At 40.3% G+C, this 25933-nt stretch overlaps 2 protein-coding genes, 1 long non-coding RNA gene and 1 other non-coding gene across 6 annotated transcripts; 2 read left to right on the top strand and 2 right to left on the bottom strand.

Annotated features, from left to right (window-relative positions):
* Nucleotides 1–2064: 2064 nt before the first annotated feature.
* On the bottom strand, nucleotides 2065–2797 carry LOC104587448 (uncharacterized). The gene has a single exon (XM_010245060.3). It carries the CDS (start codon nucleotides 2570–2572, stop codon nucleotides 2294–2296), a length of 279 nt encoding a protein of 92 aa, XP_010243362.1. The 5' UTR covers nucleotides 2573–2797; the 3' UTR covers nucleotides 2065–2293.
* A 2515-nt stretch (nucleotides 2798–5312) lies between these two features.
* Nucleotides 5313–15348, bottom strand: LOC104587449 (E3 ubiquitin-protein ligase RING1-like). 2 transcript variants are annotated; one of them, XM_010245062.3, is made up of 2 exons: nucleotides 14133–15348; nucleotides 5313–5844 (listed from the first exon to the last, which is right to left on the bottom strand). In XM_010245062.3, the coding sequence occupies exon 1, from the start codon at nucleotides 15217–15219 to the stop codon at nucleotides 14173–14175; it is 1047 nt and encodes a 348-aa protein (XP_010243364.1). In that variant the 5' UTR covers nucleotides 15220–15348; the 3' UTR covers nucleotides 5313–5844; nucleotides 14133–14172. The 2 variants fall into 2 exon arrangements, with proteins under 2 accessions (XP_010243364.1, XP_010243363.1); XM_010245061.3 differs by lacking the exon at nucleotides 5313–5844 and adding an exon at nucleotides 5876–6161.
* A 90-nt stretch (nucleotides 15349–15438) lies between these two features.
* Nucleotides 15439–15520, top strand: TRNAS-GCU (transfer RNA serine (anticodon GCU)). The gene has a single exon. It is a non-coding gene; the product is annotated as a tRNA-Ser (tRNA).
* Nucleotides 15500–18134, top strand: LOC104587450 (uncharacterized). Of its 2 annotated transcripts, XR_733592.3 has the most exons (3): nucleotides 15500–16844; nucleotides 16944–17041; nucleotides 17145–18134. It is a non-coding gene; the product is annotated as an uncharacterized LOC104587450 (long non-coding RNA). The 2 variants fall into 2 exon arrangements; XR_016082698.1 differs by having other exon boundaries at nucleotides 16944–18134.
* Nucleotides 18135–25933: the final 7799 nt, after the last annotated feature.

Raw genomic sequence — 25933 nt, 5'->3', positions numbered from 1 at the left:
GCAAATCCAATGGCTCACGGTCAAGTTGATCGCACGCCTCCTAAGACCGAGACGTGATTAGCCGCACGTCTTTGGAAACTGAAGCGGCGCCGGCGCACGTCTCCCAGCATTGAAGGCAGCAGTGGCGCGTTTTTTGAATTTGAAATAACGCCCGTCGTTTTTTGAATTTGAAATAACGCCCCCCCGTCACGTCTCCCCGCATTTAAAGACGAATTGGCGCACTTTCTGGCTTTTTGGCGCTCGAGGAATCCGGAAATCTCCTGACGTACGCACACTTCACGCCATCAGTCAACCGGTTTGAAGTACGGGTCAAATCCGCCCGTCACCTCGCGAACTCCCCGCGCTAGGGCAAGACCCATAGCGTGAGGAGTGGGGGGCAATTGATAGAGGAAGATTTGGCTCGACCTCTTGGCGACCCAACACGTGGAAGCAACCGAGGGTGACCCAGCAGGAGCAACAGCTCGGCACGGCAGTGCGTTCAAGGCTCAAGCTCCAAGAAGAGGAACCCGCGGTCCGAGCTCCCCAAAAGGAGCCCAAACTCTCCCTTTGACCCCAAGCCTTACGAGGAGCGCAAAGGGCAACAACCCGAACTGGCCCACCCCAGGGCAGTTTGGGCCACACTTCTATCCGAACTCAAGACTTCACCTCGCACTCCACTCTGGCACTTTGTCTCCAGGCCACTGAATTGAACAACCGTACCTGACACCGAAGGAGTCCGTATCCTGAGGCGGCGCACTTGACTGACTTAGGATCTGACGCTTGACAGCCGCACTTCAACGGCCACCTGCCACCGCCACCTCCAGTTATAGAGACGGCTTCAACAAAGAGAGCAGTGGTGGTTGTCTGCCCCAGTAGAGGTGATGACACCCGAACTGGCAGAAGTGCAGAGGTGATGACACCCGAACTGGCAGAAGTGCAGATGTGATGACACCCGAACTGGCAGAAGTGCAGAGGTAATGATACCCGACTTGACAAGAGCTTGTGAGTGAGTGCGCAAAGTGGTTATAAAAGGCCCTCTTCCCCCAAGAATGGAGGTACGTGATAACTTTGCGCCATCTGATTTTTTTATCTTGCCTTTGAAAAAATACTAACTTGAGCTTCTGAGCACTCTCACCGGGTTCCACCCCGGAGACTACTCGCTTTTTTCCCCGTTTCAGGCACCTTTTGCACCAGTCAGAGGCAAGATCGTTGATAGCTAGGACCGACCGGATTGCGCTCCATCAGGTACCATTGCTGGCAACAACATTTTCAACATGATCTATATTATCCAACGTCCAAGATGATGTTACATCGTTGTACAATTAATAGCAACGTTTCTTAAAAAACATTGAATTTGGCATTACTCCAAACCACACTTTCCCAAATTTCAAGGCATGGTCTAGAGCAATATATATATATATATATTCTGAAAAAAAAAAAAAACTGTACTAAAGAAGAGGATGTTATTTTAAGCACCGCTTTCTCTAATGTGATTCCATTTTCTCAAAAAACAACATCGATGCCAAACACCCACTTAATAAGTCTTACCAAATAACATTTTGGGATAGATGTCTACATGGCAATGAAATATCTCCCATTGTCATGGAAACGTGTTTTTCCAAATGCATGGTTGGATATGCATGTGGGGTGTGCTCGGTGGGTTGCTATTGCCGATTATTACTGAGATGATGGCCATGCACCGAAAATTATGATGGATATTTTTTAGTCTAAATCAGCCCCCACAACGTCCCACAGCACAGATGTTCCCAATACACGGCGGGGATGTGCTGTGGAATGTTGTGGGGGCTGATTTGGTCTCATATTTTTATATATCCATGACATTTATCTTCCATTCCACCCCTTATTGATCTACCATTCAAACATTAAGATTGTGTGTTGGTTTGAAAGTTACTCAGTAGCATTCCTAGATTGAGATTAGATTGGCAGCTGTAAAACATCTAAAATCATTAATGAAAGTAGTCAAAGTGTCTCACTTGGGATTCAATAAAAAAAAAAAAAGGCATTGCTTTATATCAAAAAAATTCAGGAATTTTCAATAAACAAATTACAAACGAAACGAATAGCTAACCACGAATTAACCCTGAGCGAATTTGATACAAATATGATGAACACCAGAACATGTATTTACATAACCATCAAATAAAATTATAAAACTGTATGATCCAACTTCGAAAGAACTAAAGAATAACCCTTCAAGGATTTAAACATATGCAATACAATCAATCACCTTTCTTATAAGTTCCAAATTCAGAAAAAGGAAAAAAAATCAATCAATCAAAATCCCAAGTATGGTTTAGTTATCATCAGGTGCAGAGTTCTCTTGGGTTTTCTGAAACGACAGTGAAGCCTTTAATCCCCGAGAAGGTGATTCGGAACCAGCTGGTAAGTCGGAGAGAGCGGCCAGAAATCGGCGTATGCTGGCGGAGCGAGCAGTTCTGAAACTGACAGACCTGGAGACGTTCTTGGAGAAGATGTTGGATGACTTGGAGAGGATGAGGTAGACCAGAGCCTGCACAAGCAGGAACATGCCCACCTTCAGCAACATATCCTCCAGGCTACCGTCGAACACCATTTTGAACGAGAATTCGGTATATGATGGCCGGCCGGAAAAGTTAAGATCTCAAGGAGAGGGATGACCGGATGATGATGAGTTAAGTTGTGCTGTGCGGAGGAGATGTGGAGACGTGAACGGGATGGAATTGAATGGACGTAAGAGCAAAGCCAAATCGACCAGTTGTTTATATAGAGAGTGGGGAATTGAGAACGACTCTTGTCATGAAGAAGAAGAAGAAGATTGAAGGGGCCGCCTCTTTGACTTGTGCCATAAGCCAGTCAGATGCGTAGAAGCAGAAGCTTTTTTCTATGACGTCGGCGTTGGCGAAGTTTGTTAGAAAGAGCCTTAAGTTTTGGGTGTCCTTCACATGGAGTGTCAGCTTTAGCTCAATTGGATAATAATACAAGAAATTGGGGATTGAGATTTGTTTGGTGTATGTAGTAGATCATTAAGAAACGATTTCTTTTGTTTTGGGTTTTCTCCAAACATGATGTATGGTTGTGGGTTTGTCTATGTGATATGATGAAATGCTTTGACCGTTCCGTTCCAAGTCCACACGTAACGTAACACGTTGTGCACATTCTAATGACTGCGTCGGCCGGCGGTGCAATCTAGATGAGCACAACAAGAGTGAAGGGAGAAGAGAGAAAAGAAAGAGGAACATCTCATCATCTCATCTCAATTCTCAACTCACCCCGCCTGCGAAACCGGATCCGCGCCTCACTCGCACATCGTACTATACATTAGGAATATCTCTTCTATTTATAAGTTATTATTCACGCGAAATATTCCCCATGCAAGGTGAATATACATCCTATGTGAGGAGCAGATCCGTTCCTCCGCTACGGGCTGCGGCATCAAGATTCAAGAGGACGAATGCCACGTTAGGCTGAGTTGTCGAACTCCCAATGGATAACTTACAAGGATAACTTAGAAAATTATGTTTGGTTAAAAAACCAAGAAGGCCAGTACGTTATAATTCAGTTATAAAATCGACTTTTCAAGTTTCATGAAACTAAAGCTTCATTTAAAAACTCGGTGAGCATAACAGCGCCCCACACCACATCCCAATTATATATTGTAACATCTCCCCGGATGAGAAGGGCATTTTTAAGTAAAAAAAAAGATAAGTCTTTAGGAATGCCAAATGCAGTCAATTTATTCGTTTGGAAGGGCTTTCGGGATGATATGCGGATTTAAACTGACCCCACATGCAAATGATAAGCCCAATGTTTGGGTCATTGTTTTGGGCCTCATTCTTCTAATTCTTGTCCATTCTAGATAAGAATGGACAAGAATGAATAACATTTGAGTGTTTGATAACAAAATTCTTGCCAAGAGCCTTATTCTTTTCAGAATGAAAAATCAATACATAGCATAAAAATGAGATAGCCTGCAACATAAAAAATAATCATACCCCATTTTGCTCATTTTTATTCTCAAAAGAAACTCTATGCCAACAATGGTTAGGTCTGCAAAACTGTTGCCACAAATGTTTATTGGCAAATTATTGTGGAAACTTATATCGACGGACATTGACTACCGCCATCCACTGGTAAAATATCTATGCTAATAATTTCGAGGAATTAAACTAACAATTTATACCTGTGGACAGTTTTTTGAAGAATGAAAATGAGCAACATAAGACCATGGTTTTCAAAACCAAACTAGTTTGGACGGTCAGACCAAAAAAAACAGGAATCGGTCAGGTGACCAATTCCATTTTCTCCAAAAATCGGATTTCCCCCTAAAACCATTGATTTTGATTAACGAACCGCTGAACCGGGCGGTTAACCGTTCGAACGATTTTGACCATTTTTATTTTTTTGTCAAAACGGGCAGAGCATTCAATTCAAATGGTCAGACTGTTCGACCCGGTAACCGGACCCCTGACTAGTTCGATCACCAATTCAGTTTTAAAAACCATGCATAAGACACTTGCCAGTCTGAAAAGAATTCATTTTTTAGGAAAAAACATTTGATTCATAACAATATTTCCACATTCTATCCATTTATACCTAGACAAGAATAAGAAAAAATGAAAGTTGAACCAAACATGGCCTAAAAATCTGAAAATTCAATATAGGCTTTCCTTACTCTAATTAACTTTCCTGGAACAAAGCCCTCGAAAGTGGCTCAAAGGGATTCTGAATTTGTTGAGGGTTAAAATCCCGCATTTACAGCTCAGAAGTCACCAGCTCCAGGTCAATAGGCATCTGTTATCGTCTCTTTGGAATCGCTACTGAATCTCAATCCGTAAACGAACTCTATTTCTTTTTTTTTTTACAATAGTATAATAGCATAATCACTCTCCCTCTCTCGTCTGTTTATTAACAAAATAATCACTCTACACCAAAAGAAAGAACCCATCCCCTATCTTCTGTTGGTGAATGATTCAGGACTACAGGCTACGGCTGTCATGACTCATGAGATTTTCAACTTCTGGGGATCAAATCTCTGGGGCCTTGTAATGTAAACTGGAGTTGGATTGATTGATCACAATTGACAAATCAGACCAGATGAAAATGTTGTCTATGGTGAGATGACTAGCATTAACAGTTTAACACAGCATAACTCATTGAGCTCAATATAGATAGGGCTAGTGACACAGGTACCCTGTCCTTTTAATTGCAACAATTGAGTATCTTGAACTCTCAAAAATACACATTTAGATCCATACATTAGCATTCCATCAGTTAAACATTACGCTGACCAAATATATGACATTCTCGCATGAACAGAAAATAACATATTCAAATTTTCTGATGATGACATGAGAAAGGTATTTTTGACATTACCTAAAAAAGAGACTGTTTTTGAAAGTTTAGAATAACAAGTGTTGCACTTGAAAGTTCAGGGCACCTATATGTCACTACCCCCAAAGTACAGGGTACCTATCTGTAATTTACCTCTTCTAACCACCACACTCTACAGTGCACATAAGCCAAGAGCAAGAAGAATGACCAAACCAATCTAGCCCAATTCATCTGGATATACTTGGACCAAGGTTCAAAGTATCAACACGTATCAATCCATATAAACCACTATGTATCATTCTGGAACCCCTCTAATATGCCCCTACAAGGCTACAATAAATGTATCGGGGTCTGACTGGTTCAGGGGGTGGAGAAGACCTGAACCAACCCCTGAACTGGTTGCAAAAAAATAAAAAAATATATAAAAATGCGGTATCGATTCGACCGATACGCCACTGTATCGATATTTTTGAACCTTGACTTCGGACAATGAGGTGATTGGCTGAGACCATAAGACTTGATAACCCCCAGGGCCTGCAAGTGCAGCATTTATTTATGTCGTCAATGAAAGAGAAGTGGCTTCATTTTCTATTTCATTTTTTCAAAAATACTAACAAAAATTGTACAACTGACAGCATCAGATCGCAGATAATGAATTGTATATTTGTATCTGCCCAAAATAACGGGGAGGGAAAAAAAGAAAAGCCAAGAAAATAGAAAAATGCAGGCAAGTAGCACAAATATACACCATTAGAGCTAAGGTCCCCCAATGAAGATTTTTGCATTTCATTTAAACAGATCCTAACAAGGCCTCTTAATCATCTCCTTTCGTTCCATCTACTGTACACGAACTGCAAGAAGCATACCAAAGTTAAAGAAAGAGAAATAGCAACTTGATTCAGTAAACTGGAACATGATAGGATTAACTAACAGGTCATGCTTGTGGACCGCCCATTAAATGCACTCTCCACATGTCAAAAGGTTACGTGCGTGTAAGATTTACTACTAAATCATAGCTCAACTTCCATAGTTTCTGGTGTTAATGTTTTTATTACTGTACAATAATTTACAGGTAACCATCACATAGCTCCACAACAGTTGATAAATTTCATGAAGATTGCTTACTAAAGATCCAAAATAGTGGAAAACTAATCTTACACGCACGTAGCTTTACAACGCCCCAAAACTAATGCATTCCATTTAATGAACTACAGGATTTGAATTATCATACCCCTGAAAGATAAGGCAAAACAAATAGAAAGAAGAATCTGAAAGCACATTGCTGCCAATTTTAGATGACCTATTTTACATCCAACAAAGCATGACTGACTAGCTTTTAATTATATCATGCAAGCAGTCAAAAAGGCCATTTAAAAAAAAAATAATGAAAGTAGGCAATTTCAATCTTCTGCATTGCAGTTCAGCTCAAGTCGCATGTCACATAAACCGCTATGTATCGGAGTGCTTGAAAAAAGACACTGCAATTTAACTTATTTTACTATATTCATGATAACTATTGACTTGGAAATGATGCCATGGATCATCCTGGGCAATTGGAATTAATAAGCTAAACACCATGCTTTTAGTCATCTATACATGAAAAGTAACACAGACAAAAGACACAGAAGTATAAAACAGAAACGCCAAAGAAACAATGAATCACATTCAAGTTGTGATGTATATACCAGTATAAACAATTTACATCACAAATTATCCATTAATGATCATGGCAATCTGCTCATGTGATATCTTAATCATATAAAGGAGAATAATAGATACAAAATCTTTCTAAAAGATGAACCTACTGAATTTTTATTATGTAATTTAGGTTATATGCAGAGAATATAATAATGACATCCAATGATACAAATATGTAACTTTAGTAAGAGAAACAAGCACAAGAAATGGCCCAAGTATGACAAATAGTACAAAAGATCACAGTTTAAGCAAAGATTTGGGCATTGAGAAATGGCAAGACATTAGGGTGAAAACATTGTCCAGCCTAAACATTTGTCCGTTTTTCATTCCCCACTCCTAAAAAATTAAAAGAACAAAAACACAAAAACCAGTTGACTCACTAAAAACATAAAAGCATCCAGTGATCCAGGATGGAAACGTTCCTCATGTTTTGTACAAGAACTTTGAGGTGGCTTAAGGCCACTTGTAAACCCTAATCAAAATCTTACAGAAATTGCATTCTCTATTTTTTATCTTGTTTTCTGAATTATAAATATTTGTTCTCCTCCACATAAGTTAAACCAACTTCTATAAGTTGCTATCTTGTTCAAATCACTCAAAGTGACACAGAAGCAGCGCCCCAAGATCATATCTGCTGAAACTTGTAACAGACTCTCTTCCTGTACTCACTATTTGAAGAAGCTAGGTTAACTGCCTAACCTGTAGAGTAACTCAGATTTCACTGGTTCACCCTCTTCAAAGGCCTCTATTACATGTGGTACTTGGATTTTAACCAAGTTCATAGCTCTTTGATCAAAACATTCCAAACTCTCTTCTCCTATCAATCAATTTATGGATATTATATTTGAATTTGATCCAAGGTGATGTTGTAATAGCCATGTATAGCAAACCTAGGTTTTGGGGGCATGGTGGCATCAATAAGGGCAGTGCTACCTCTATGTGATAGGGCATTTTTCTGCATGTAGCAAGACCACATTTCAGATGTGATTGCCCCAAGCTATTAGCGGGTGAGGGAAGGTTTGTCCATGAAGTCAATAAGCTGGAATGCAAGAGGTTTGGGGAGTTCAAAGAAAAGGCAAGTGATCAAAGACTTCTTGAGAAGAGAAAAGCCAGATGTGGTCTTAATACAAGAATCAAAATTGTCTGAGGTGGACAAGAAATGGATGAGGAGCATTTGGTCAACAAGAAATTTGAGTTGGGCCTTTGCACAATCGTGGGGAACTTCAGGGGGAATTATTACTTTATGGAGAAACGAAAACTGGGAGTGTGAAGAAGAATTAATTGGGAACTTCTCAGTGTCAATAAAATTGAAGAGAAAGGAAGATGGGTGGGTTTGGGTGCTAACTAATGTCTATGGTCCCACCTCTTACAGGGAAAGGGAAGAACTAGCAGCTGTTAAGGGTTTGTGGGATGGCCCTTGGTGTTTGGGTGGGGATTTCAATGTAATAAGATTCTTAAACGAGTCCAATAACCCCAGTCGTAGGATTACATCTAGCATGAGGCCTCTCTATGGAGAATTTTGCATTGCGGGACCTCCCTCTTCAGCAAGCAAATTTTACCTGGTCAAACTTCCAAGAAAACCCTACCTGAATGGGGGATTTTAGGTGTTACAGCATTGCCGAGACCTATTTCAGATCATTGCCCAATCAGGTTGTCTCAAGAAAGACTAGATGGAGACCCGTGCCCTTTTAGGTTTGAAAACATGTGGTTACTTCATCCAGAGTTTCTAGCTAAGGTAAAAGAATGGTGGGAAGTGGACCAAGTAGAATTCCGGATGAAAGGGGTATAGGTTTTATAAGAAACTACAACTCTTGAAAGCTAGACTCAAGATTTGGAATAAAGAGGTTTTTGGTAGACTAGAGCAAAGGAAAGTGGAAATCAGTCAGAGAGTGCAGGAGCTAGATGGACTAGAAGCTGAAAGAAGGCTGGGGGGAGAGGGTAGGGTGGAAAGATGGAATTTGAAACAGGAACTAGATCTTCTTAGGAAGGAAGAGATAAGTTGGAGGCAAAAATCCAGGTGCAAATGGCTAAAGGAAGGGGACATCAATACAAGGTTTTTTCATTCGTTGGCAAATGGAAGGAGAAGGAAGAATTCCGTTCCGTTTCAAAATTGGAGTGGGATGGGCAATTGCTAACAAGGGAAGATGATACAATTCAAGCTTTGGTTAATCACTTCAAATTAGTGTATGACAACCCAGGGAGACCTAGTGAGAGATTAGAGGACTTGGAGTGGAGGGTGGAAGATAGTGTCTTATTGGAATCTTCGGAAAGAAGATTTGAAGCCCAAGAAGTGAGAAATGCAATCTTCTCCATGGGTCGAGCTAAAGCTCCTGGGCCTGATGGTTTTTCGATGGCCTTTTATCAAGATTGTTGAGAGATAATTAGAGAGAATTTGTTGGAGATTTTTGAAGAGTTCTATGAGAAAGGAAAATTTAACTCGGGAGCAAATGCAACTTTTATTGCCTTGGTTCCTAAGAAGAAGGACGCTCTCCAACCAAAGGATTTCAGACCTATAAGCCTGGTGGGAAGCATGTATAAGATCATCTCTAAGGTCTTAGCGCTAAGACTAAAAAAGATCCTCCCGTCTCTAATCTCACCGTATCAAGGGGCCTTTGTAGAAGGAAGACAAATTGTAGATCAAATACTTATTGCCAATGAATGTGTTGAGGTGAAGAGGAGGAGAAAGGAAAACGGGTTGGTTTGCAAATTGGATCTTGAAAAGGCATATGACATGGTGGACTGGGATTTTTTACTAGAGGTTCTCAAGCGGAGAGGGTTTGGGGAGAGATGGTGCAGTTGGGTAAAGGGATGCATTTCTTCATGTCATTTCTCAATATTGGTGAATGGTGTAGCTAGGGGTTTCTTTCCTGCAAAGAGGGGTACTAGGCAAGGAGATCTATTGTCCCCATTCCTCTTTACCCTAGTAGCTGATGTGTTGAGTGCCATGATTTCAAGGGCCGATGCTAACAATTTGATAAGAGGTTGGAGGATTGGTAGGGAGGAGGTGGTGGTCATACACTTACAATTTGCAGATGACATCATCTTGTTTTGTGACGAGAAGGGGAATTACGGAACTTAATGAGTCTAGTGCTTCAATTTGAAAGGAAGTCCAATCTTAAAGTGAACTGGGGAAAAAGTTGTGTGGCAGGGCTCAATCTAGGGGGAGAGGAGGTGGATTCCCTAGCTAGGATTTTGGGATGTGAAGTGGGGGGCTAGCCTTTACAATATTTGGGGCTAACACTGGGAGGGAACCCAATGGTTGAGAGTTTTAGGTACCGTGTAATTGAAAGATTCTCCAAGAGCTTAGCAAATTGGAAGAGGAATTACATCTCTTTAGGGGGTAGGATAACCTTAATCAAGTCAACCTTAGCCAACCTGCCAGTTTATTTCCTGTCTACCTTTAGAGTACCAATGAAAGTAGCTAGCCAATTAGAGAAGATAATGAGGGATTTCTTGTGGGAACCAGAGGATACTAAGAAGGATCACTTAGTGAAGTGGGAGGTGGTTCCTAGGAGTAGGGATGATGGATTTGGAGACTACTGATGGAAATATAAGATTAAGAAACATGGCTTTGCTGGGGAAATGGATTTGGAGACTACTGATGGAACAGGACAGACTTTGGTCTATAGTGATTGTTAGTATTCATGGATTGGCAGATAACGGCTGGGATGTAGGACTCAACCCTGGGGCTTCTCAGTGTTCTCCTTGGAAAGTTATTCAAGGTATTTTGCCTCTTATGCTTCCTTATTTCAAATATGATGTCTGCGCTAGAAATAAAGGCTTGTTTTGGGAAGATGTTTGGGTTGGTGAAAACTCCCTTAGAGATAGATTTCCTTCTATTTACTCCTTGTCTGAAAACAAAAGAAAAGTGATATCTTCAGTGTTTGTTGATAACTCCTAGGATTTGGGCTCGAGGAGAGGTCTAAGGGATTATGAAATGGGGATGGTTGATGATTTGATCACTCAGTTAGGGGAAGTCTTTCTTGATCAGTCCTGTAGAGATAGCAGAATTTGGAAACCTTCCCCTTTTGGTTTTTTCAATTGCTCTTCTTTCTATAACATTTTGCTTCAGACCTCTAACCTTGTAGGGAACTTTCCTTCAAAGGAGGTGTGGGGTAGCCCTGTACCCCCTAAAATTCAGGCCTTTTGTTGGGAAGTGGTACTCCAAAAAATCAACACCTTGGATTTATTGCAGAAAAAGAGGCCAAATATGTGCCTCTCCCCCCATGTTTGTTGCCTCTGTTTGGGTCCTGGTGAGACAATTTCACATTTACTAGTCTCATGTCCCTCTGTGTTCTTTATTTGGTCTTGGTTCTCTTCTCTCTTTGGCTGCAGGTGGACTCCCTCCTCAAGCGTGGTGAACCTCTTTGATCCAACTTTTTACAGGCAACCAACGGTTCGTGAAAGGATTATGTGGAGAGCCACTAGAGTTGTGGTATTGTGGTCAGTGTGGGAGGAAAGAAACAATAGGATCTTTAAAGGCAGATGTAGATCCAATGAAGAGGTTGTGGAAGGAATAACTACTAAGGTTATCCATTGGTTGAAATCCTATGATCTTTTTAAGGATTTCTCGGTTGAAGACATTTATAGAAGTTGGGGTATTGTGGCATCTACTACTACTTCCAAAGCTATGATACAGGAAGTTTGGTCCCCACCGGCACAACAAAGGGTGAAACTGAACTTTGATGGAAGCTCTATAGGTAATCCAGGCCCATCTGGTATAGGAAGTGTTTTCAGAGATGTAGATCCAATGAAGAGGTTGTGGAAGGAATAATTACTAAGGTTATCCATTGGTTGAAATCCTATGATCTTTTTAAGGATTTCTCGGTTGAAGACATTTATAGAAGTTGGGGTATTGTGGCATCTACTACTACTTCCAAAGCTATGATACAGGAAGTTTGGTCCCCACCGGCACAACAAAGGGTGAAACTGAACTTTGATGGAAGCTCTATAGGTAATCCAGGCCCATCTGGTATAGGAAGTGTTTTCAGAGATAATGAAGGCAAGATAATGGCTTTGTTTTCAGGTCCAATAGGAGTTGGAGATTCCTTAAGAGCGGAAATCTTGGCACTACATCAAGGTGTAAAACTGGCCAAACAGTTGAGGCTACAGCAGATTGAGATAGAGGGAGACTCCAATATAGACAACTGATAAGGGAAATTCTTAGCATAACAAGGGAGGTGGGTGTTTGGTTCAACTGGGTAAGGAGATCAGCAAATGGTTTTGCTGACGCCCTAGCAAAACAAGGGACTGTAAGGGAGAGTCTTTTTTGGGCAGTACTGTAATGTTTGATGTTTATTGGATCAACCTTTGCTAATAAGGGTTGAATTCTGTATTTCAGGTTACTTTATCTCTAATGAAAGTTACCGTTTCTGATCAAAAAAAATAATAATAATAACACAGCTAATTTAGCAGCTCTTTCAGGAACTTTCTAATGTGTGCAGCAGGTCCACACAGGACTGCTGACATGCAGTATTTGCTCCTGTAGCAAAAACCTTTTGGTTAGGAAACCAACAAACCTCACCAAGTAGAAAATTAAAAGATGAGGACCTTTTTTCCCATTATATGATTCATCTGTTACAGTTACAAACTTAAATCCCCTGGATGTACACTAATTATAAGGATTGGAAATGACAACCATCCTTTATTGGATATATTCCATGTGGAAGGATACTAGAGCAGCACTACTTTGGACTGTTTGGGAGGAAAGAAATGCAAGAATTTTCAAAGGAAAAGAAAAAAAGTAAGGAAGCCTTGGTCGAAACAATAATGTTGAGGGTGGCACACTGGGCAAAAAGCTTGAAGATGTTTTCATATTTTAAGGTTGAAGACTTTTTTAGGGTTTGGGGTGTTATTGCAGCCTCTTGATCTACAAGAGATAAAATTGTTGAGGCATGGTCTCCCCCAAAAGATTGCTGGAAGAAGCTGAACTTTGATGGGAGTTGTGTGGATAATCCGGGCCCCTCAGGCATTGGGGGGGGGGGATTAGAAATGAAGATGGAAATATCATTGCTCTGTACTCCGGTCCTGTGGAGCAGGTTGATGTGGCAAGATCAGAGTTTCTAGCTGCAGCATATGGGGTTGAGAAGGCTAAAGAGTAGGGTATTAATAGACTGATCATTGAGGGAGACTCAAAAACTGTGATAAAGTGGTTACAGAAGGGGGAAGGGGTGACATAGCAGTTTGAGGAATGAATTCAGGAGATTTAAATAGCTGTCAAGGGACATGTCAATCCATGGGAGATGGGTGAGGAGATCTGCCAACAGTTTGGGCTCATTTGTAATTCTGGTTTGGGTCAGCTTACTAAAGCTGGTCTCTTTCACAACTTCTTGTTGTATCCATAATTTTTCTATTTAATGAAATCATTTCAGAGTTGCTGATCATAAAAAAAAAAAAAGATGTAACAGATCCTCCCTATTCACTAGCATATGGAAGTGGAACACCCAAATTGTGACAATGTAAACCCCATGCGCACAAACTATTCTATCTTATTCTACAACTAAAAAAAATTATTTTACTATTATTACTGTTATTATTTTCTGATAATCATATAAGCAAATAAGATTCGGTCCATTATGTTAATTTCAAACTCCTAATTTACAGTTGCATATTTTTTCAATTGTTCCACCCACTAAACACTCATTCCACATTTTCCCCTGATCTGGAAAAAAACATTATGCTGCTTAACCATGAAGACCTGAAAAGACTCCAAAGAAGGAAGCGAAGTTATTGTCACAACTTCTCTAGTACTTGGTCAATTCAAGCTGGCATTCATCAAGTTGCTAGAGCAGAATTACTAAACCAATCAAGAGTAGGCAGAACCATACGGAACTAGTTCATCTAAGGCTTTTAACTGAATTTGATATGGACAACAGGAAAACCCAAAACAATAGATATGAAAGTCGCCATAATGCTTTATCAATTTCCACCCCCGAACATGGCCATCATTTTACCATCTATGTTAATTTAATTCTAAATGGTATTCATTCAAGACACCCTATGTATAGTTGTATATCAGTTCTAAAATCCGGAAACATCTCTTCAAAGGTCTAAGTCAAGAACATCCAGAAAAGAAAAGGAAATATATAACCCACATAGCGAGAGTAACCAATATCAGGGCTTACCTGAGGTTTGGAAAAAGAGAATCCGAACAACCACCTCTACCTAATCGAACAAGAATTCCCTAACTTCAGACATTACAGTATCACCATCCTCATCTACTCTGGAACTTCCACCAACACCCACACGACTCCCTCCCTCAACTGGTCGGCTAGACACAGTCTCCCCACTGTTGGCAGGCCCTGCCGAGCTTGTCTCAACTTGTGCCATCTGAGTAGAATCCACCGCCGTTGACCTCGCAGGGAACACAAGCCTGTGCCTCCTAGCAATATGCCTCAAAGTATTCCCTATTCCAAAAAAATCATCGTCATCGATCAAATTTCCGAACCTCACCGCAACCCTTGTTCTTCGACAGGGTCTCCGGTCGGCTTCGTCGGTCGGCAGACAAAACCGACAAACGGGGCATGAATTGTGCTGTGACAGCCAAGGCAAAATACAATCGGAATGGTAGATGTGCTTGCAAGGCAACTGCTTGGCCTCACCGTCGATCTCGAACTCATCCTTGCAGATGGCGCATAGAATTGTGTCAGAGGCCAAGAAGTTGCCGCTGATCTTGATGGTGGGGATGGACTCGACGGAGGCCTTGGAAGCGGGAGTGGAGCCGGGGGGAAGGAGCGTGTCGGGATCGTCGTCGGGATCGGCGAGATGCTGGATCAAGCGATCGAAATAGGGACTGTCAAGTAGATAGCCGGAGGAGGAGGTTGCGAGGCGGACAGCAGCGGGGATGTCGAGAGACTCATCGTCGGCGTCGAGATCGTCGTCGGTAGTGGGTGTAAGGATATGAGAAGGGGAAAGGATGGAGAAAGGGTCGAGGGGAGGAGGGAAATGAGGGTGGGTGGAGAGGTCGTTATCAAGGTTAAGGTTAGGGTTAGGGTTAGAAGGGAAGGAGGAGAAGGGGAAGAGAGGGGACTCCATTTCTTCGAGGAAGTCTCCTTGACAGAATGGGCAATGGAGCGAGGGAGAGTTGGGCGAGAGAGAGACGCTCATATCGCATTCGTGACACCAATACGCCTGTTGCCGGTTACTGCTCGTGGTGGTTGCACCGGCGCCGGTTGCCGTGACGGTAGCGGTAGTTGCGTTAGCCGAAGACATACTCTCTCTCTCTCTCGTCACACCCCTCCACGGTTCCACCGGAAGTTTGTCTGTCTAGCGCGGCAGTGCACTTGATCTTTTTTACTGGATTGCTTTTCTTCGGAGAAACACAGTCGAGCTATCGCTTTCCTCATTCACGTGAGGTACAGCTCTTTTTGTCGTTGGATTGGAATCTAAGTGACCAAATAAAAATGATTAATAGGTCGTCTGCATGAAGCCGTCGCTTTGGCCGAGTGGTTAAGGCGTGTGCCTGCTAAGTACATGGGGTTTCCCCGCGAGAGTTCGAATCTCTCAGGCGACGAGTGTTTTTACTTATTAGGGTAAATTACAAACACCCAAAGACCCCTGTGATAATGAGACAAAACCCCATTTTTCTATGAAATTCGCCGTTGCAATATTTTTTAATCTCCCTACTTTCTTCTAATAATTATTCCGTACTATTTATCTTCCGAATCTTTCTTCTTTCCCTTTCCCTTTCTCTTCTCACCTTTCTTCTTCCCAAAAAAAACATAGCAGATATTGAGCACGAAATTCGGTCCCAACACCAGCGTAGCTGATCCAGTGATTGCCGCCGACGATGCTATGGATGTCATAATAACGAAATAAAAAAGGCGACTTCTTTCTATACCACTAGCAACCAACCTTCTCCTTAAATTCATTTGTTGGTCAATCATCTCTGATGCCCATTTGCCATTTGCTCCTTCTCCCCTCTTTCCTCTCTCTTTCCCTTTCCCTCTCTCTATCTCTTTCTTTTCCTATTTCTTATAAAAACTCCGAAATTCAACTTCTCAATTGAGCGAGCCATAAGGACAGAATTCCAGACTCGATAATGGAGGTGGTGATACCGGCACCACCCAGCGGCATGGATTTTAACTTTGACAGCGCCTGCTCTTCCCCCTACATCAGCGCTCCTTCCAACCCCAAACGCTTTGGTGAGTTCTTTAGCGCTCCCACTAGTCCTACTAGGGCTGCTACAATCTACCGTGGCTTCAGACTTCTCCATCACCAGTGGCATCGGCGGCAGGGGTGGCTCTTCTTTGGTCATCCCATTTGACTGGGAACAGAAGCCTGGAAAGTCGAAATCAAGTGACACCCAGAACAACAATGACGACTTCGCCTTTGATTTCAGTGGTCGGTTTGAGACAGCTTTGCTCACCGCCAATAAATTCTTCGACGAAGGTGTCATTAAACCTTTAAAACTTCCTCCTTGGTTACAATAGGTTCCTAGCGGATTTGACGAGTTTGCTACTCAGAAGAGCGTTGTTTCGTCGCCTAGGTCCCCAAGATCACCAATCTTGAAGGGGAAAAGTACAATCCGTGAAGCGTTGTCCCCGCGACACAAGAAAGACTTCGACTCATTCGCAGTTGCAATAGAGCAAGCGCGTAAAGGATCAAAACGAGATCGAGGGAGAGAAAGGTTCTCTGGTTTGAATTCCGGCCATAGGGGTACCCGATCGCTGTTGCCATTAGAATTTCTGCATTCGCATGGGAAGAAAAAGAGCAACAGCAAAGCACCAAACCCGCTTTGTCAAATTCAAAATCCTCTTCTACATCGTTGTCGTCTTTGAAGGGGAGCAAGAAATGGAGGCTGAAAGATTTTCTGTTGCTCCGAAGCGCTTCAGAAGGTCTAGCGACGAAATCATATATAGATTATTTTTAATTTTTTTCTAATTTCTGCTATTTTATTTCTTCTTTAAATTTTTTTTCTGATTTCTTTTATCCAGAAATTTGTTATCTATGGATGGTCAGCTGTCATCACTGATCGGCTTCTTCAACTCCACAAATTTCGTCAATCAATCTCAACCCCAATATATCTCTCCCTGTAGCCAATATCTCTTGAGATTTTATTCATCTCCATTATTTTTCCTGCAAAATATTTTAGTTATTTACTTCATTTTTTCTAATTTCTTAGTTCACGTGGCCAGATTTGCTCCTGCTCCGACTCCGGCAACAGACTGTGGCGGTAATGATATGTGGTGGAAGAATGGTTCGGAGCCGAAGAAGAAAAGGTTAAAAGAATAGGATTTCTTGGAGAACAACTCCCAGATATCTTCGGTGGATTTCTTGCAAACACGGTCGGTTTCCACAGGTTTGGGGTTGTCCCTAGATAATAGGTGTATGGCTTCTTTAAGTGATTCACCTCTTTTCTCGCTCCTCGATGACGATATCGATGGGGAATTGCAGAGGCAAGAGGCGGAGATGGATCGATTCGTCAAAGTTTAGGTCTGCCTTTGTTTCGATTTTTTCCCAATTCTCGAGCTTCCGATCAATCGACAGCTCCGGTTCGAGGAGAAGAGGGCCAGTTTCAGCTCACGAGTTGCATTACATGGTGAATCGAGTGATATCTGAGTTGAAGAAGAAGACCTTCTTGCTGTACAAACAGGGTCTTTTGGAGAGAGAAAGGAGAAAGGAAAGAAGAGAGATCTGGGGAGAGAGAAAGGGGAAAGGAAGAGACATCTGGGGAGAGGGAGGACTTCGGAAATCCGCTGCCGCTACAACAGCTACCCCGCTGTTGTTCGTGTCATGAGGTTAGGGAAGATGAACAGTATTTTTCTTCGAATAGTTATTAAAAAGGTAATATGAGAATTAAAAAATATTACAACGACACATTTCAACGAAAGGGGGCCTTTGTCTCACGGTCATAGTACAGGCGTCTTTGTCACCCCCATAGTACGGGGTCTTTATAATTTACCCTATTTATAACCCACTCTTGACATACGTTTACCTGTTGACCATTTCGAAGATGGGGTGCGTTGTATGCAGCTTCTCTTACGCCATGTGGCGCATAGTACATTAAGAGCGCAATTATTGCGCCATTTCGTGGTGAATAACGATCTGACGTGGCAAAAGATAACTGTTGTGTTTTTATTAGCTGGTGAACGGGTGAATAACGATTTGACGTGGCAAAAAATAAATGTTGTTTTATATTCGCTGGTGAATAATGACCTGACGTGGCAGAAAATAATTGTGTTATTATTTAGGGAAAGATTAACTTATCTAAATCAATTTGTTTTGATAGAAACCGAAAGGGGCTAGACAAGACGGGGGGGGGTAGAATGTCCCCACAAATCAGACACAAATAACGGCGTTCGATAAATCTGAAATTTCAGATTTGAAAAGTAATTAATAATTACTATTTAATAAATGAAATGATTAAAATAAAAAAAAAATAATTAATGACTATAAAAATATTAAAATAATTTTAAAAAATTAATGAAATAATTAAAAATTACTTGTTTATATAAATAATTAATAATTAGTAATGTTTAATAATAAATAATTAATATTTAATAAAAATATTATTATTACTACTCACTGAACCGTCATTGCAAGTTGTAGTGGTGGTGGCAAAAAGATAGGAGGGAGAGAGAGAGAGAGAGTGAGAGCGAGAGCGAGAGAGAGAGAAGGAACCGCCGTCGTTGCAACGTGCAGCGACGGTGGTAGGAAGACATGGAAGGGAGAGAGAAAGAGAGAGAGAGAGAGAGAGAGAGAGAGAGAGAGAGAGAGAGTGAGAGAGTGAGAGATAGAAAGTTGCAGCGGTAGTGATGGGAAGACAAGGGGGGAGAGAGAGAGAGAACCACCACCACTGCAACTTGCAGCAGTAGTGATGGGAAGGCAAGGGGGAGAGAGAGATAGAAGGAACTACCGTTGCAAGTGACGGCGACGAGAAGACAAGGGGAGAGAAAGAGAGAGAACAAGAGAGAGAGAGAGAGAGAAGGAACCGTCGCCGCTGCAACTTGCAGTGGTGGTGATGGGAAGACAAGAGAGAGAGAAAGAGAGAGAGAGAGAGAGAGAGAGAAGGAATCGCCGCCGCTAAAGGCGGGAATACAGGAGAGAGATAGTGTGGCAGGGAGAGTGCAACGACGGTGGTGGCGATGGAGCTTCGTTAGGTCGCAGTGAGGGTTCAATTCAAGTTACATGAAGGACAAAAACATGTAATGTTAAAATTTCTTTCAGGGAATTTATGTCTTTTATGCACCTCTCAATTACGTCTGAGTGCATTAAGTGCCAGGCTACGAACTTAAAATTTCAGATATGAAAACAGATTTCAAATTGATTTTCAGACACAACACCAAATGAGTATGGTGTCTGAAAAGCAAGTTTTTTCAGACACCAGACCTCTGAGAAATGTTATCAAACAAAGCCTAAATTCCATGGAAGATCGCTGAGATTGAGACTTACTATACCCTGTTTGGAAGAAAATGCTTAATTGGCGAGCCAGTCTACTGCTTGATTAGTTTCCCAATACATGTGATTGTAGACCAAATCTTCATTTGCTCGATTCTTCAAATCCATACACTCCTCAGTAGACCTGTTCATGGACCAAGTAGCCTGATGGCCCGGCCCAACCCTCGGACAGGCTTGAGCATGAGTTTTAGCCTGCAAGCTTGACCTCAGGCCTAAAAGCCTGACTCAATTTTTTTTCAAGCCGGGCTTGGGATTTCTCAAAAAAGCCCAGCCTGACTTTTATATAGTTTAAACTTTAAACCCTAAGTTCCTTCTATCTTCTCACTTATCTTATCATTCTCAGTTTCTCACTCTCAGACTCTCAGAATCAGCGAACCCAGGCGCACCATTTTCACTCTACGAACTCAGGCATTGGCGGTCGGCGCCACCAGAACTAGGTCATCTTTCTCTTTGGCGGTGATCTCTCTCTCTCTCTCTGGCCGGCACCATTTTCATCTTCTATCTTCTCACTTTCTCAGTTTTCATTCTCACTCTCAAACTCCCAAGAATCGGCGAACTCAAGCACCGACATTTAGACTCCTAAGTCAGGCTTTGGGCTCGGGCTCAGGCTCAAGCTTCAGGCTTTATATGAAGGTCGGGCTTGGGCCCAAGTTGTAGGCTTGTTGGTCAGGTCGGGTCGGACTTGGGCCTGAAAAAATTTATGTTAATGAAGAGCAAAAGACCGGACCGAGCCCAACCCATGAACAGGTCTACTCCTCAATGATGTTTTGTAGATTCTAGGGGGTCGATGAGCCGTTTCTAACAAGAAATCACGACCAAAGCCTTCAATGGTGATGGAATGAATGGTTTGGGAAATTCATTGCTAGGTTGTAGGCCTCCCAAGCAGCCCAAGCTTCTGCCATGTTGATGATCGAAGAACCATAGTGGTAAGTCTTGTAATCTACCACCTCAATCATGAAATTCCTAGCTATGGATGCAACTAAGCACATCCCATTGTTTAGCTAGGACACGCTAAAGTTTATTTTGATAGTACCAATTTTTGGAGGTTGCCACACAACATACTTCCACAACTTATGGGAACCAACTCCATTAGGCTTCATATTGGTTTCATAATATTCCATAAAGGACGATAAAGCTCTATCAATCACCACTTGAATAGGGGTTGACACATTATTAAAAGATTTTTGGTTTCTATTTTTCTAGATATACCATAATAAGAATTAAGAATGCACACTTTTCTCTTCCATTGTTTCCTCCATTTGAATTTTTCTTACCAATTTTTAGCCACCAATCCTCTAAGGAAGAGTTAATGCCAGTAAGACCCTCCAAATGGGATTGATTGCATCCCATATTTGATTAGCAACTATACAATTCTTAAAAATATGATCCACATCCTTCTATCTCCACAAAAATTACATTTTCCATCCATACTTAAACCTCTATTTTGCATGAGAATTTTTTTTGGGAGTCTTTTATTTAAAAGGAGATAGAGAAAAGTTTTCAATTTGGGGGGACAATTTACCTTCCAAACAATCGAGTTCCACTTTGAGTTCAAATCTTCATGAAGAGACAAGCTACATTTTAATTTATATGCAGACTTAATTAAGAATTTCCCAATACAGTTAAGTCTCCAAACTAATTTATCTTCTTTTGGGTTTGAGGAGATGAAGATTGATTTTATTTCCCCCCGAGTATTCAAAGGAACCAAACTACAAATTCTATTTTATATCCACACACCCCTATTCTGATCAATAACCTTACTAACAAAGAGATTATCATTTTTAATCCTATAAGGTGGAATAATTTGGTCCAATGAGGCATGGCCTACCCATATATCTTTCCAAAATTTAATAGATTTGTCATTGTTTATTTCCCAACCTAACCCTTTTTTAAGGAGATCTCTCCCCTTAAGGATACCTCTCCAAGTCCATGATATACCTTTCTTTTCCTTAACATTCCAAAAGTCTTCTAGAGATACTTTGCTTTAATTAACCAAAAGGTTATCACTCTTTACTAATATTTTCCAACCCAACTTTGCTAAGTTAGCTTCATTAACCCATTGAAGGTTTTTTAGCCCCAAACCACCCCAACATTTTGGGGTACACACTTTGTTCCAACTAATCAAATGAACCGATTTTTTTTCACTAGAATTTGTCCATAAGAAGTTCCTTTGGATTTTATCAATTTCATCTATGATATTTTGAGGAAGCTTGAAAGAACTCATGAGGAATTGCGAAATCATATTTGTTGTAGCATTTAGAAGGGTCATTCTACCTGCCAAGGATAAAGTGTTTTTTTTTTCCAACTTGCAAGTTTATTATTTACCCTTTCCTTGAGATTCAAGAGTGTGTTCTTTGAAACCCTACCATTTATTGTGGGGGCTCCCAAATAAATATTAGACTTTGCTTGGATTGGGATCCTCAAAATTTTTGCTAAGATTTTTTGGAATCTAATTGGTGTATTTTTCAAAAATTGGAGCATAGATTTTGAAAAGTTTGGGCATTGGCCAGAAGACACAGCAAATTTAGTGAGAATGTCTTTTATTTTCAAACATCCTGTAATTGAGGTCTTAGTGAATATCAAGCAGTCATCTACAAACTATAAAATTGGTATTTTTGGACTTTGGCAACCTTACAACCAATTTGGTTTTTCTCACCTAGAGATTTTTTTTTTCAAGCTTCTTTGCTAACGCTTCAACACAAAGAACAAAAATATAGGGAGATAGAGGATCTCCCTGTCTGATCCCTCCATGGAGGGATACTTAAGCCTAAACTATTCTACCCAAAAAGAATAAAACTCTTCCACCAACAGGCAAAAGGAGCCCCAGAATCTCAAGGACCAGACCGCTCAACCCAGGAACTGGTCCCAAAATGGTTCCATGTTCGATCCGGTTTTAAAAACTATGGAGATAACTTTTACGATTCATAACTCTAGCACTAGGGTAAGTCCCAAAAATCAAAATTACAAGTTCAAGTGTTCAATAACAGATTTTGTTCTCTTCCCAATCTCCAGTTAGATCTTAATCGAACAGTCTTCACAAGAAGTTTAGAACACTAGTGCTCTCTAAAGACAATTCTCCTTTGTGCAGTAGAGTTGTATAGTATTCAAGATGCGAAGAGCTTCTTATGCCAAGCACATTGGTGTGAAATCATGGTACATAAAGCCAGATTTTCAACTTGACACATGCTTCTGGATAGTGAAAGTAAGATGAAACTCTTCTTTTGCTTAAACCTAGTTTAGGAAGATTTTGAACAAGCAGAGCTTTTTTAATAGTATACAAGTAGAGCTTTGTAATTGAAATGAAAAGTATTAAGTATCTATATGGCATAATGTAATGCCAAGCATTCTTCAAAACACATGCAGAAGGCAATCCAAGACTCAAACCGATTGTATAATTAATAATATATAAAAATCTCCAATTTTTTATAGTCTTTATTATATTTTATGTGTAAAAAGGTAAATTTCATAAAGAATATATAAAACAACCATGATTAAAAGTACATTTTATCAATAATTTAGCATTTTACTTTCAATTTTATTAAGGTTATATTATGAGAATGAGGTTATAAGTAGTTATTATATTGATAATTATAAATGACAAGTATAATCAATTAGACCCAATTGTCCCAATAAATAATTGGTTCAATTTTGGGTATCATATTTTGTACCAATTGCTAATTGGAATGGGACTAATACACCCCATCCCAGACCAAATCTTACCCATTAACAGCCTTACATACAAGCACATGCACACTTAATATTAACCCTTCTCCTTTTTATTATGTCTACTAATTTCATGTTAATATTCCTACATTCTAAGTGGTGAAACGAAGTTGTATTTTTTGGATTATTTATTTATTTACTTTTTATCTGGCCCCATCTAGAAGGATGCGGGAACCCTTGATTATCTAACACCACAATCGGGTGGCATTGCCATGGCAGGTCACTTACGGGGACCATCCTGGCAAATCCTTGCCCACTTAACACTACACTTTGGATGCAATCTTGGGATTGGCAGTATAAGACAAACTCACATTGGTGAATTATTTCAGTCCTAAATCATTATGAGTTAAAATTCTAAAAGGGAATTAATGTTTGTATATAATTGAATCATCAACATGACTCATATTTGAATTTGGTCAAATTAATAAAAATATCGCACTTTAATTTCATGTCCATTTAACCCAAGTATAAGTAAAACATATATCAAAATCCAACACTAATGAATCAATTTTGAAATCTAATGAGGCTAAATTCAATCCATTTGCAGCACTGGATTATTTAATACCAGTATCCAGGTTGTTTTAACCCCTACACTTTGATTTATACATTGAAACAAAATGAAATTTAAATTGCTTGTCTATATAGTAGGGGTGGTCATTTTCAGCTTGGTCAGCCATGGTATGGAAATTATGGGCTTAGGCTTATGCTTTGTGTTCAGACCCAATTTGGGCCCCAGCTAGCAAATTTCAAGGATGGGCCTAGGCCCAATACCTTAGACCTAGCAAATAAATTAGGGAAAATTTTGGATCAGTACCCTGAACTTTAGGGGTTGTCTCTAGTCAGTCTCCGAGCTTCAAAACGTGTCCATACAGTACCCCGAACTTTCAGAATGTGTCTAATAAGTCCCTTGCGTTAATAGCCTGTCAATTCATTTTGGAAATGTTAAAAATACCCATAAGGTGTCATCTAAAAACCCCTAGTATCTCAACTAGAAAGTCTCAGTTTAGGTCTCACCATACTATTCTCCCAAAAAAGCACCATTTTTTTCTTAAAAACGGAATTGATTTTATCCAGATTCTCATCCACGTATCAAGCATAAAACAACAAGCCGAAAACTCGAAAAAAGCAGGAAACTTCTGCTTTCCACCTCAATGGGAGATAAAGATCCAGATCAAGGATGTTGTTGTCGATTTCAACGGGATTAAACAGATTTAGGAGGTCATCTATGAATAATTTAATAATCAAATTAAATATCTAAGGTTTTCAACACTGAGTCCACATATCGAAGCTTCTACCATGGCCAGGCACTGTTGTGTATCAACATGTCCTCCGTCAGCAGTATCTCGAAAAATGTAACAAATAGAGAGAGAGAGGAAGTTTTTCGAGAGTGCTTGAAAGTTGAGACCATTGATCGTTGCTCTCGTTTAATTTCAATGAAGAAGACAATAAATAGTGTTTTCTTTAAAAGATATAAGATAATGAACAATATCTTTTTTTAAGGATAGTTTTGTCATTTTTAAAATTATAAGTGGTGCATGTCATTACATGATACAGGTAACTGACGAACGTATTAGACACATTCTGAAAGTTTGGGATACTACATAGGCATGTTTTGAAGTTTGGAGACTGATTAGAGACAACCGTTAAAGTTGAGGGTACTAGGTCAGGAATTTTCCCAATAAATTGCTTGTGTTCAGCCTAGAGGGGGGAAGGGCAATTGGATCAGATGTGGTCCAATCCGATCTGAACCAATATGAGTCCTTTACAAATGAACCAGGTCTAATCCAATCCGATGAACAGCTTGGACTATTTTGGATCAGTCTGCTCAACGTCTAGACTACCCAAAATGCTCAAATTGGTTTTAATTTAGATTTGTTCCAGCCTAAACCTGGTCCATTGACACCTATATTTTGAAAACAAATATTAGATTTGTTCAAATTGGTTCTAATTGATCCGGATAGTGTTTAAAGTTTTACTTTATTAGCTATTAAACAAATAATCAAATCTCCTTGAACTTTGAAAACAATCATATATCATCTGCATTTTCTCATTTAAATAACTTGATTAGAAAAGAGTTCTCCCTTAGACAAATAGCATCTTATTTTTTCTCAAGAAAGAGCATCTCAAAAGACTGGTTATTCCTACTCTCAAGAAAAAAGCCCATTATTGAAAAAAATTGAGTTAAAATATGTGGCATCCTATACTCCAAGCCTTCAAACCCACGTTATTTCAAACTAGCGGAGGGGCCCTGCTTCATAGGGGCTGGAATGGAACCGTCGACCTGTTGATCCATTGACCTGGTCTTTGGTAAAAAATCATTGAATCAGTTAATGACCCATTGATCTAAGCAATCGAATTATTGACCCGTTGACCTATTCAATGGTTTTGGCTGCTTTTTATTTTTTTAATCTGCCATTTAGGCAACTGGTTCCGTTTTATCCTAATCTCGGTCCGTAGCAAAAAATCGTTGAATTGATCAATGACCCATTGACTTGGGCAGTTGAACCATTGACTCGTTCAATGGTTTTTGGTCCTTTTTTTATTTTTTTAATTTTTAGTATCAGAACGGGCCATCTGTTTGAACTGAACAGTCGAATCGTTAACCCAAAAACTGGTGACCAGAATGGTTCCGTTTTCAGGTTGTATAAGTCACACGCTCGAAGGACATAACACGCATGGTAATGCTTAATGAACCTCACACACTCAATTTTTTGCATGTAATTTTTGTTGTCAGAATGGGTCATCTGTTTTTTTTTTAATTGGAAACTGTCTAGGCAACCAGTTCCGTTTTACCCCAATCTTG

The sequence above is a fragment of the Nelumbo nucifera genome, chromosome 2, assembly GCF_055504915.1.
Source record: "Nelumbo nucifera cultivar China Antique chromosome 2, China Antique-T2T, whole genome shotgun sequence".
NCBI classification, from domain to species: Eukaryota; Viridiplantae; Streptophyta; class Magnoliopsida; order Proteales; family Nelumbonaceae; genus Nelumbo; species Nelumbo nucifera.
The sequence above is the reverse complement of the archived record's forward strand: the minus strand, read 5'-3'. Positions and strand labels throughout refer to the sequence as shown.